At 36.5% G+C, this 14,001-nt stretch overlaps 1 protein-coding gene across 2 annotated transcripts in view; it reads right to left on the bottom strand.

Moving 5' to 3' along the window:
• Window positions 1–1,944: 1,944 nt before the first annotated feature.
• Window positions 1,945–14,001, bottom strand: part of LOC115448523 — a 36,356-nt gene continuing 24,299 nt past the window's right edge. For both annotated transcript variants that reach the window (XM_030175973.2, XM_030175974.2), the window contains exon 3: window positions 1,945–2,622. In XM_030175973.2, coding sequence (XP_030031833.1) covers window positions 2,140–2,622 — 483 coding nt within the window. In that variant the 3' untranslated portion in view covers window positions 1,945–2,139. The remainder of the gene's footprint in view (window positions 2,623–14,001) is intronic.

Below are 14,001 nucleotides of genomic sequence, written 5' to 3'. Positions count from 1 at the left end.
AACGTGTTAAACTCAAAAACTACCCAACGTATTAAGATGAAATTTGTTATGGAGACAGTTTGAGACCCCGGGAAGAACATAGGCTCCCGGGAAACTACTACTTTTATAACGGAAAACTTTAGCCTGAAAATCTTTATAACGCGGGCGGAGCCGCGGGCAAAAGCTAGTAATTTTATAAAGGACATTTAATAGATTAAAGACTAGTATTTAATGACAGTAACAGTCAGTTTCTGTCATTTTAGTCTAAATAATGTGTTTTGATGTGACAGCTCTCCTGGTTTTTACTTTCACATTGTATGATAAAATTAGCTGCAAATAAAATTTTAGGCGCAAATAAATGTCTGACCTACAAAATAATAAAATTTGAATGAACGTCGATATCAAGACTAGACGAGCTTGCTGTTTATCTGATGGTAAGCGATACGACCGCCCATAAACAGTAGAAACACCATCCAACACCTTGAATCACAAAGTATTATTTGGCATTCCACTGGGCTCGCCATCCTGAGACATAAAATGTTTAGTTTTATTATGTCCAGTACTTACACTGGCTACAATGTTCTTCAAACCGGAACACAATAGTGACTATACACTATTGCTTGGCGGCAGAAATAGATATCGCGGTGGTACCGATCCAGGCGGGCTCTTACATACATAAACTCATCTTTAGATCTTAGGTGAATATTTTAGATATGGAATAATTTCATAAACAAACTGCATCTGTTATTTGAGCGCCTATTATAATCAGCTAAGACGGCGCCATTTAAATATATCAAACATAGCTCCCGATTTGACATGCCTCTATTGAGATCGATAACATTTGCGATATTGTTAATATGTGTTAATTAAACAGCTACGATTTAGGATGCTAATACTACAAAGTCTCGGCTGCTGTCGCATTTGAGATCAAAACTAAGCTGCATCTATTGATAATAGTATTACGTTGATTGAAATGGGGCGGTACAGTTAATGCATATACCACCATCTTGTCAACATCGCCGGAACTGCAAGAGGATCGATACAGTGACACGACTGTAGTGATATCACACAGCAATCACGATAGATGGCGACATCGATTCTGAATCACGCTTGCACAATTTGCGCGTCATGCAGCATATATACCATCTCCGAATAGGAATAGGGCCGCGGCCGGTCAGGCGCAACATCTGCCTGACTGGAAATACCCCCCTGCCATAGAGGAACGCAACCATCTGTTCCTCTACAGTGGCGTTAACCTTTACGCCGCTAAAGTGGCGGCAACCTATATGCCGCTAAAGAAATAATTAAATTTATTATAAATTTACCAGTTTGTTAAGTTTTGTTAAAGGGTAATACATGATATAATTGTTTTGTTTCTCAAAATGTTTTAACTAGAAGGAATTTATGTTATCTTTGAATGGTGTAAGCTCTTTCTTAAATCGGGTCGGGTACACAATAATCATACCTAGCTATAACACGTGGTATTTATCTTATACTAAGAAGACTTGTTCTCTAGTAGAGATCTATTATATTTGTATCTCAGATGTGAAAGGCGATCAGCCCTTAAGTATCTCAAAGATCAGTTATCTTAGTATAGGAATCGAAACCGCGGCCATTTGCGGACTACTTTTTACAATTCTGCATACGTAGCTCATTTTGTTTTATGTTATATGTACGTATGTGCGTACTTAGTATTCCATTTTAATACAATAGGAGACATCCTTTTGTGATAAATATAGGGGTCATCTCAGTGTAATTACTCTCACGGCAACTTACAACTTATAGTGCTGCGATATTAATAAAATATAATATATAACTTTGCCCCTAATTGTTCCAAAGAAAATAATCAATGTGCTACATAGCTTATTATTTTATGCAACTAATAATTTATTTAGAATAATATATGTAGAGAACGACAGTACTAATTATTTGTTATATTTTCATAACAAAAGAAATGAATACGAATTATTCGAAATAAACTATTTAATATTTTAATAAATAAAAACAGGGAAAGCGCTTTATTCTATACAAGTATAAAATAAATTCAACTCGATCATTGTACATTGGCAAATACAAGAGCACGCTGACGAGCAACTTTATCTATCGCAACAGAAACTCACTGTGCTCTTAAACGACTGAGAGCAGGGAGTGGGTACAGGCTTAGAAGGAGACTTGCTTCTTCTCCTTCTCGGACCGGATGGAGATTTTGGTGGAGGCGATGGTGGTGTCGGCGCTGTCGGCGTCGGCGACCAGTGCTCGGAGCCTGGCGGCGCGCTTCTCCCTCGCGGCGCTTCGTTCGTTCAGTTCAGTCATCTCGTCCTCAAGGTCGGACAGACGCGCCCTTGACGCCTTAGCTCGCTGGGCGGCCGCGCTCTCCTCCTCGCTCTTCAAAGCGGACCATTTAGTGAGCGAAGACTCTTCGTTGAGTCTGCGAGCGATGCGCTTCTCTGTGCGTTCCTCATTCTCCTGCAGAGCCCTCCTGGCGCCGCTGACCTCTGCCTGCCCGATACCGACGGTTTCTAAGATTTTGTCGGAGATCCTCATGCGGTTTTCCAGGTTAGCGACGCTGCTGTCGAAGTCAATATCTTCGGCGAAGCGGGAGGCCTTCTTGCTGGCGCGCAGGCGCTTTAGAGATTCTGCGATCTGGAATATTGAAAAAGAAAAAGTTAGTGTTTGTTTTTTTTATTTAAAAAAGTGGACTGCGATCTATGAGTAAAAGGACATACGATAATACGACACTCCAATAAATTGTTTTCCGTACTGATCCAATCTATCTGCTGCTGAATCGTTTGACTCAGTATCAATGTTTTTAATTTTCTCCGCACAAAGAGCTTTCATAATCTCTGTTTTCGCAAAACAGAAACTGAGCCGTGTATTGGAAATAAAAATTCTATTTGGTTTGGAGTAGTTCACGTCAGACGGATACTCGGACAGGGCCCTATCGTTTCTAGTGGTTTGCGGCTATTTCGGGCTGGATTCGTTCTGCTGACGCGTGGTTAGAGGTGTCTCGTGTTTCAGTTAATATAAATGGGATTTTCAAGAACCAGCGGCCGCTATTCTTTGTTTTCTTAATAATATTTCATTCTCATCGGCCGCTGGTGAATTTGATGGCGGTTTTCAATAGTTTTGCTTTGTAGGAAGGATTCTGTTACATTTATACTGTTAATCAAGTTTAGTACGAGGTTCTGTTCAGTGAAAATAATTTCGCAGAATAAAACTCTTATCGTGTACTTTCTTAAAAAATCAGTAAATCCATGACAAATTAAAAAAGTCTATGCGTTAAATACTAACAAAAACATGTGGACATGCATGAATATTAGTAGGTAGTATTTATTTCGAGTTAAGCTAGACTTTATTGTTACATTAGTTGCATTTGTCGAATTTATTTGAGTATAAATATTATAGACCAGAGATGATTATAATTTATTGCTCGATTCCCATAATTATTCTAGTAGGAGCATACATAACTGGAAACATGTCGCGAGTTTGGATTCCTGTCTATCTTTAAATAGTATAATAATATCAGCCTTGTATTAGGTACTGTCCCATTGCTGAGCACGGGCCACCTATACTAATTAGAGGGATTAGGTCTTAGTCCACCACGTTGTCTAGTGCGGATTGGTAGACTTCACACATCCCAAAAATTCCGATAGATCACTTCTCAAGTAACAAGCGGCGATAGCGATTATATGGCGATAGCGGCGATAGATAGTTATAATTTGTTAAACATAAGCACCAAAATACGCTTGTTCCGAATATACCACAACTGAACACTTGTAACTACCATTATTTTTATATAAAAGCATTGATTTTAAGTAATTATTTCACATACTATTTTTTTTCGAATAAAACAAGGAAAATAGCGACAGTAGCTTTAAAAAAACGACAATAGCCTAGTTGGGTGTGGAACGGACTGCCAAGACGAATGTTCGCAGGTTCAAATCCCATTTATTACTACTCAAGTATGTAGGTTTACATTCACGAAGAATATACACCCATCATTTTAGAAAATTCAGAAAGTTTGCCCTTGGGTTTGAACCTGCGGACTTCTTCGGGAGTCCGTTCCGCAACCAACTAGGCTATTGTCGTTTTTTTAAAGCTACTGTCGCTATTTTCCTTGTTTTATTCGAAAAAAAATAGTATGTGAAATAATTACTTAAAATCAATGCTTTTATATAAAAATAATGGTAGTTACAAGTGTTCAGTTGTGGTATATTCGGAACAAGCGTAATTTGGTGCTTATGTTTAACAAATTATAACTGAATGATGCGTACATATTAATTTGAAACAGTGCACTGAGTACAACGGTCGTGATGAAGTACACCGCAATTAAAATAACATTTTACACACACACACACACACACATCACGCTTTTATTCCCGAAGGGGTATGCGGAGGCGCAACCAGGACACCCACTTTTCGCTACGTGTGTTCCGTCCCATGATGTGATAGAGGGCGAGCCGAACCATATCGGGCACAAATAGATTCCGGATTGATACTGAGCAGTAAACCCAAGTATCGCTTTGAATAAATTAACATTTTCAATTGATAAAATATTTTTGACATTTGTACAACATTTAAACAAATTTTTTTTCGTGCATTTGTTAATCCCAATCTGGAAACCCTCCACAACTTCAAGTTAGTCAAAGTTGTTTCCGCCGCTAAATACACCATTCCTGTAGCCTTGTTAGTTACCAAGTAACTTCCATAATATTTGTTAATTAATTAATACTTAATGCAAATGGAATCTGGAAGCTGGAAATGTCAAAGTTGCTGGAGCTCGGAATAATATGTCTCGAGAAGTTTCTCTTAAGGTTTTAGAAATAGTTGTGTTGATAAAGACTGGTACGGTGGTATCGACATACTTTGAAAGGCTTTTCAGAGATCATAGACTAACTACAGTCAGTATCTATTGGCTATAATTACTTCAATAATATTATTTTTACTTGTAAGTACTTGCTATTACACACACGCCTTTATTATTTATTTATTTATGCCTTTGGGCAGAGGCGCAACTGGTGCAATCCCTTTCTGTCGTACGTATTCCGTCATATGTGATGGGGGCGAGGCTAGCACCATAGTAGGCAGAAATTACAGAATTTGGCCTGATACTCAGTAGAAAAACACACTTTGCCCGATCCGGCAATCGAACCCGGGACCTCAGTACTGCAGTCGTACCGTATTACAACTACGCTACTGAGACAGTCAATTTACATACATCGTGAGGAAACCTGCACATCTGAGAAGTTCTCTATAGGAATTTCGAAGGTGTGTGAAGTCTACCAATCCGCACTAGGCCAGCGTGGTAGACTAAGGCCTAATCCCTCTCAGTAGTAGAGGAGGCCCGTGCTCAGCAGTGGGCAAGTATATAATACAGGGCTGATATTATTATTATTATATTGTCTAAAATTAATATCCCTGATTTGAATAATCGGTAAATGGTCACAATCTCCTTATTACATTGGACGTGACATAACTTACTAATTGGGTACCTCTGTCTACCCCTTTTGAGAACAAGGCGTGATGCCATGTATAACCTAATGTGCATTATTTCGTTCCTAACATTTACGTCTCCAGACCCGGTGTTTGTGGCTAATCTGATATAATACATGAGGGAAAGGAAATTATTTCCGCTCACATATGAATAAGAAGCTTATGCGGCATGGTTAAAATAAGCAGATTATGAGTATTCTGGTATTATATTATGTTCCTGAATTCCTAGTTGTACTGATTTTTATATATTTTGAATTCCTGTTGTGGAATGCTTTACTATCTTTCCAATGTCTATCCTATTCCACAGCTGGACTATCATCTAGGACAGGAATATATTTGTCGCTCACAAATGTATTCTTTCCTATTCATACTGGTATATGCTGGTCTCTCATATGTAAGAGTCCGCCTGGGTAGGTACCACCGCAATGTCTATCTCTGCCGCCAAGATGCAGTGTGTAGTCACTGTTGTGTTCCGGTTCGGAGGACATTGTAGCCAGTGTAACTACTGGACATATTGAGCCTTAACATCACACGTCTCAGAATGGCGAGCGCAGTGGAAAACAAAAAATTGTACTTTGTAATTCAAGGTGTCGGATGGTGTTTCCACTTGTTATCCTCGTGTTATAGCTATTGCCGATGTCTGCATTTTTTGTACTTAACAGCTCTTGCCAGTTCCTATATCTAATATTTAATTGTAAGTTATAATTCTTTAATCTTTGGAATGAAACTAGTTTTCTGATTTTGTCGCGGTTTGTTATATTTTAATTTTCTCTTGACGTTTCGAAGACTTTTGTCTCCATGGCTGACCGAGGTGTGGTTCGCTCGAAATATCTACCTTCATTTACAATTATTATTTAATCTTCTATTGTGTTATCACCAGTTATGATTAAGTTTGATTATGTTTTTTAATTATAAATATTATCATTCTTTCGATGTTACTCAATATTGTACGATCATTTGTAACCCATAATTACCTTTTTTCACCTGCCATAAGTTATTTTACATGCTTTAATAAAATAACTTTATCAATCACGTGATAAGGTTCTTTTTCATTGACAGATTATATTTGTTGCGATGCCACTCCTTATGGTGCATCGGACATAGCATTATAAAGCAATATTCCATTTTAAAATTTTTGCTCGCAGATACGCGCCGTTCTGTGAGGAATGAACGGAATGAAGTGTATGAAATTATGCGAGCCATGTAGCGCGCCGCGCGATCATTCAAACGTATTTTATTTATAAGGGCGTTTTTTTATTGCTTTGAATGATGAAACGAGCTTGCCTGTCATCTGATGGGAAGCGATAGCGACCGCCCATAAATAATATTATATAAACACCATCCAACACCTTGAATTACAAAGTATTGTTTGGTATTCTACTTCTCTCGCCTGAGACATGAGATGGTCCAGTAGTTACACTGGCTACAATGTCCTTTAAACCAGAACGCAACAGTGACAACACACTTGGCGGTATAGAAATTGCGGCGGTACTTACCCAGGCGGACTTTTACATATGAGAGACCTACCTACTACTAGTAAATATATATTCTATACACGATTGTATGTAGCCTCTAGTGACCGGTGACATTCTTTAATACCTTGCGTTACTCATTAATAAATATAAATTGTGTTAAATGAAATATATACTCTGTAATATTATAATGTTTACCTGGTAGCCATAGGCTTCATTCAAGAGCGTCGCCAAGTGTGGGTGGAAGTTGATATGGATAATGAGAAAAGTATGAATTGTAGGTAAAGTCAAGAGCACATGTGCCCCTGCCTCTGCTCTTCTGGCGCTTTAACAATAACATAGAGCAGAGCGAAATTGAGTGTACGGAATATTAGGAATGTTATTGTTGAATTCATTCGAGTTTTAGAACCCCTAAGGGGAGGGAGGAGGCAGCTGCAATGGCGATGACCCTGGCTTCATTGACTGTTACGGCAATTTGAGCCTTATTCCACTGGTGCTGGTTCGATGAGTTTTTCGAAATTCAGATGGTAAATTCTCGGATATATAGGTTCCTTTGCTATTCTTCCTTCACCGTTAAATCAAGATACAAGTAACGTTCACTAATAAATACGTGTGAGGTACTTCATTGATTTTTTCGATGGTTTGTATTGCGTGCGCCGTACAATACCGCTCTGAGGTCTTGGGTGCAAATCCCGTGTCAGGCAGTGGTATTGGATTTCTTGCTTCGTATTAGCCCGGATTTTGGAATTTTTGTGTATCTGGAAGTATGTGTGATGAAGTTTAATTGAATTTAAGTATGGCCTTCTGTGAACCCCGTATTAATGTTAAATTATGACTACAATACCAAGCAACATCTGCCGGCAATATTTTGCCGTAAAAATGTGAACAACTTACCAAAGATTTAAGAAAATAAATCTACATATAGCACAAGATATCAATTTTATGTGTTTACCTACTTTAGTTTAAGAATAAGAAACAATCAGGTACAAAATCTGAATCGAATTCATGTCTTTTCGATTCATAGTTTACCTAGAGCACTAAGAGGCCCCGAAATATGTATTTTCATACATAGAAATATACATTATGTATACTATAGTATAATTAAGCATGTAAGAACTGCGTGAGTGGGTCAATTAGCAAACGTAATTCGCTCCCTAACGTACAGTTTTCACGAATGTTCTAGTTTCTCTAACTTCTTTATTGCTGATTTATGTTTCTCGCATTAATATAGTCTGCAAACTAGCTTAGAAATAAATCTATATATAAAAAGACTTATTGTGTACATCAAATACTTTTTAAAAAATCTACCTGGAAGAATATATGAAATATAAAAGAACTTATGAAATATTCGTGTTCGAACAAATGTGCGTTGTCGTATCACACAAGAACGTATAATTGAATTTCAAATTTATTAACTAAAGTATTAAGCTGTGTTTTGTATAACACAGGGTATGTCGGGGACAGATGGACACACGGGGGGAGATCGCCGCACATATCGCGCATGTTCTGTGTGACGTGGAGATGTTTCGGGAGGGGAATAACAGCCTGTAACAGGACAGAATAAGAGCTAGTATAAACTAAAATTTATTTTGCCGCATCCCTTTGACCGGCCTTGGGCTAGCAGCTATGTGAGCGTACAGTACGTCGTACAATGTAAACAAAGATTTGTTTTCAAGCCTCAGGGAGCCTGGACTGGACAAATTTAGGCAGATAAATACCTGTGTTTGTACGAAACGTTGGGGCTAAGGCACCTCTGTCTTACAATAATTTTACAAAAAGTAGCTCTTTATTAGGCAGCGCGACGGCTGCCTAGGGCTAAGTAGTTCAAGTTCTTATAAACTTTGCCTTATTCTTCGTCTTTAATCTCCAGTTGGACCTTAAATTAGTGCCGGACCCGTTTTCAAATTGAATAATGATTTGTGTAATTTTAAATTGAATTTTACTCTAACCCAAATGATACGAATGATTTTTTTCCATGAAACATGTAGAATTATAGCTTCGAATTACACGAGTTGGGCCTAATTCTTAATGATAAGTATTTGAGTTTAAGTCACACACATACAAATTCACGACTTTTATGCCCGAATGGGCTGGCAGAGGTGCAATTGGTGCACCAACTTTTCCGACGCGTGTATTTATTTATACAGAGAAGTATATAAGCGGTCTAAATACCAAAGGCATTTTCTACCAGTCGACCTATGTATTCTATACCATCATGTGATAGCGGGAAAGACTATCACCACATCAGGCACAAATAGACGTCGGGCTGATACTGAGTAGAAAAACCGAGTATCACTTTGCCCGGCCCAGGGATTGAACCCGAGACCGCAGTCGCATAGTAACGCAATTACACCACCGGCAGGCATCCTTTCAATTACATTTTATCCACAACTTTTTTTTATAAAAAATTTGTTTACCCTGCATACATACTCTAGGAATGATATAATATTTAATTTCCAATATGTAGGACGCTAATAATTCTGTGTTTATGCATATCGACAGACGTAATTATTTGTCTGCAAAGCTAAAAGACTCAAAGGGACTGAAAGTTTGCTTCTCATCTCATTGGCTTGTTAAAAACGCAGTTTCCAACTTTCATATAAAGAACGCCTTACATGTATTTCTATCGGATGGATTTTTAATCATGTTATTGGTTATTAGATGTTTTTAATTATTTGTAATGTTTGTGAGGACGGTTACTTCAACCCTCTTTTCATTTAATGTAGTTTGTGGTTGAATCAGTTTCGCTCGTAGGTATGTACCAAAGTCTGTGACGAAGGGTTTTTGGGTCAATATCTAAGGCTGATTATGTTTATATCTAATTAATAATATTTTAAAGGTTATATTCCAATTTTATTTTAGATTTTCTAGTGGACATTTAATCATAAATTAATTAAAATGAGCGTTCTTTTTTACTTATTACTGATTGTATGGTCTTCTGCACTAAGCCAGCGTGGTAGATTAAGGCCTAATCCCTCTCAGTAGTTAGAGGAGGCCCGTGCCCAGCAGTGGGACAGTATATAATACGGGGCTGATATTATTATTATATTATGGTCTTCTGCTACAATTTACGAATATTTTTTTAGCGCTGTAACCTATATAATCCTCCGTCTTATCATTTACGTCATGTTAAAAAATACTATATTCGCTTTAAGTGGTTTATTTTCACCTCACAATTATAGAGTAAGTAGAATCACGCACTTTATAAACATTCTGAATGCAAAGTACATCAAAAGCTCTCATAACAATCGGTGCAGCGTCCATGCTCAATAATAGCGCCCTCGCAGTGACGTCCCATGCCGTTTTCCCTTAAAATGGCCGCTCCACGTATTATAACGTTTTAATCCATGATTCAAGCAGATTGGTGTAAAGGCCAGAGTTAATTAAAAAGCAGCGCATTGTTTTTATCCGTAACGTCCTGTGACGTGCTCCGATTGTTTTCGCTAATTATTAACCGTCGGCCTCGTTGTTTGCACACTTGGCTCGGCTCTGTACGGTTTTTTTATATCCTTGGGGGTTAAATATTTACCGACGTGGTTTGGTTTGATTTTTATTTGTTTCCAGCATTTGCAATATTTTGTGAATTTGTGTAGCTTCTGTAATTTATTATTTTGACGGTAACATTATCTAGTGCCTCAGTGGTGGAGTTATATAGTGTTGGCGGTATGGCTACCGCTCTGAGGTCTTGGGTACAAATTCCGGGTCGAACAAAATTATATTAGTTTTTTTTTTAGTTTCATCCCGGATTCGTGAAATTTGTGACTGATTTGGACTTTGGTCTCTTTTGGTACCAGAATTACATGGAGCTTGATTTTATCAAATTATTATGATATCAACTAAAGTTTAAAGACAAATAATGCCCATGCTCATAACAAAGTGTTGCAACGTCAATACACGTCCAGTCCAATTCCAACACTATTAATATAAAAAAAATAATTAACCAGTTATTATTTTAGACTAATATGGAAATCTCATTGACGTATATTCTAACATATGCATCGATGGGAAATCTAGCCTAATTTGGTGGACTAAAAATTAACAACGTTTTAAAGCAACTGTTAGTACGATTTGGTATGTTCCTAAAATATATAATATCCGGCAGTCAGATGTAACGTAATGTAAGCAATTTAAAACCAGGTTATTGATAGCTGTTAAATAGCTTGCGATCGGCAAAGGGATGTTACCGATACTGCCTTTGTGAGCGAATGATGTAGACAATACGTCTGTCCAGGGCCTGATTACTTGTCTATGTTTGACGGGTCTAGGCTCGTTATTGTAACTTGTAATTACACAGGAGTATAGTGTTGAGCGGCACGCGAACAGGGTACTTTGAGCTGAAATAATTCTTGGTCTGATTTGTAAAACTATCGAAGTAAAGAAAATATTGTATCGCAAAAATATTTTCTATTCCTTTAACAGGTTGTTGGAAGAAGTAGCGGATGCGACAAGTCCGCAAATTGTACTATTGTATTAATTTTATTATTATCCCTACTTTATGTTTGTACTTACACCTTTGATGAGCAATAAAGTGTAATAAATAAAATAAAAAAATAATCAAAATGTTTTCTCGGTATTCATGTCATTTTAAGGTATTAATATATTTTTTAATGAAAACTTTACAAATATTGCGCAAAGCCGTATTAAATGATGCATTCACTCCAGTGTAGCGTTACGTACAAATATTATAAATACGGATGAACATTTGTCGTTCCATTCATATACGTCCTTAATTGAAAATTTTAATCAGTGTTTCGTGTATCAAAATTTTACACAAAGAAGAGACGAACTGTACATTAAATATTGATTAAAATAGGTATTTGATTCACATTAGGTACTTATTTGAAATAGGCGTTTATCATAATATCACATTGGGTTATTGTATTTGGATATTGTGTCCAAAACTTTGGACGCTATGTGCAAACGCTTTTGTTTTATGAAGGCCTTTATACTTGAACAATGTATATCAAAATGAAATTACCGAAAGCCTTGTGCATTTATTTTAGTTTATTGATATTGTATATACTAATTTCCAACGATTTTATGTAAAAGAGACATGAAAGGTATTAACTTTGATCTCGCGTTGTTCACGAAACAAATTATGATTTTACCGATTCATTTTGTGTACTTCAAACTTAACTCACTATGAAATTTGTAGTTCAATAACTGGGAATTTTTAAAATTAAGTAATGGGGCCCTTTTAAGAGAAACGTAATGTGTGGTACCTAATTCTAATACCACATATTATATAATAGGGTATTCATTATTTAAGATAAATTATTATATAATAGAATTTGTCATTGTTATTGTATTTGTTTATTTACGCACCATTTCTTTATTGTCATCATTTTATTTTAAGATTTGAATTTGGTACTTCAGATAGTTTATTGTATTTTATTCTAAATAGACTTATCATTAGTAATTTTGATATAAGATATTGTTAAATAGACTTATATGCATGTTGAGCATGTCTGTAACAAATATAAATACTAGCCAATAAGGGTATACAATTATTGTGTATTACAATGAAGTGTTTATATAATTGTTATATGCCTTACAGACAAATAAATACAAATACGTAGAAAGAGAGAGAGTCGTGAAAATTACCGTTATTTTCAATATCATGTTATTTTATACTGTATAGAGCCGAACTAGGAAAATTAGCTTAGAGCTCGTCACTTTTGCTTTGTCGTTTTAAAGTCAACGTTGTCAGTAGAGGAAATTAGTTCCATATTTCACCACAAGATGTCGATAGTTTTCATTTTCCTATTCAAGCTATATGTATTTCTAAAACAATGTATTAATGTTACCTTATATATAATCGGCCCTATCTGCCCCGACTGATACATATATCCGGCGCCTCCCGCACATGTTTGCTACAGTCACAGGTATTTGTAGAACAAACTTAGTCGTGATTCTCGGACTACGATTTGCGTAAGCTCAAGAGTTGGAGTCAGATTTGGTGTGTACACTAACTCTCCGGTTTCATAACTTGCTCAATATACGCGTAGTTAATATTACTTTGATAAAGTACAGTATTTTATATAGTACAGTACTATATGTTTATGTTTTCAAGTAATGCGCAGTGGTTTTGCGGTTACCGAAAGTGACCCCACCGTGTTTGGTAAGCGCAGTTGGGACTGATGGAGTGGCAACTGACCACAGAAAAATAACTCTCGCAAATTGCACATTTGCCTACCCTTTCAGGGATAGAGGCGTGATATTTGTTTATTTTATTTTTTGTAATAATCTCTGCCTCCTAATAATCGCAATTTTTTCAAACAACTCGGAATAACCGCTTTCGTACGCTGCCTTCAATGGCCCTCATTGACTCAATACTACTAAACACTGGTTCAGTTTTACATGAAAATATTGTGTAACAAAGAGCGGGTTAGTGAATGTGCCCTACCTTTGCAAAGACTGCACACTCGAGCCCCAAAATATCTCGTGTTTAGATATATAAACTAAACTCCGGACTGTATATAAATATAGCAATGTTAATGTTTTATAAGCATTTGTTTCGAATTGTAACGTTTTGTCGATGCACGAATTATATTATACCTATTTCGCAGGTGTGATGTTGATGTCTCATTATGTGTAAATGCTGTTCGATCGAGCTCATATTATTTGATGAAAGCAGTATTTATTTAATGAAAAAAAAAATGCTAATAAATTTAAGAATTTTATGTAAAAAATTTGCATTTACCGCTATGTTTTTGTTTAATACTACTTATGGAACAATTTTACCAATAATGTCTGTTTCGGTCATAATGTATTGCAAGGCAAATATTAAACTCGTGTGAAATGAATGGGGGAAACTTAAATAAACATTTCAGAGAGATCGCTTCGGTCCCTTTAACATTATTTTACACAATAGCGACAATTAAAAATGCCACACATTTCAATCACCGAACGCATTACACACTTACCGATACACAATGACCACTCAAATTAATATTTTCAACATACATTTACATTTGTAAAATAATTGACGAAACAATTTGCCGGCATGTTGCGGTTTTTGCTAATTAATATTAATTTAAAGGAACATGGTTCATTA

This window comes from Manduca sexta, chromosome 27, assembly GCF_014839805.1.
Source record: "Manduca sexta isolate Smith_Timp_Sample1 chromosome 27, JHU_Msex_v1.0, whole genome shotgun sequence".
NCBI lineage: Eukaryota > Metazoa > Arthropoda > Insecta > Lepidoptera > Sphingidae > Manduca > Manduca sexta.
Note: the sequence above shows the minus strand (reverse complement) of the source record. Positions and strands in the feature narration are given on the sequence as shown.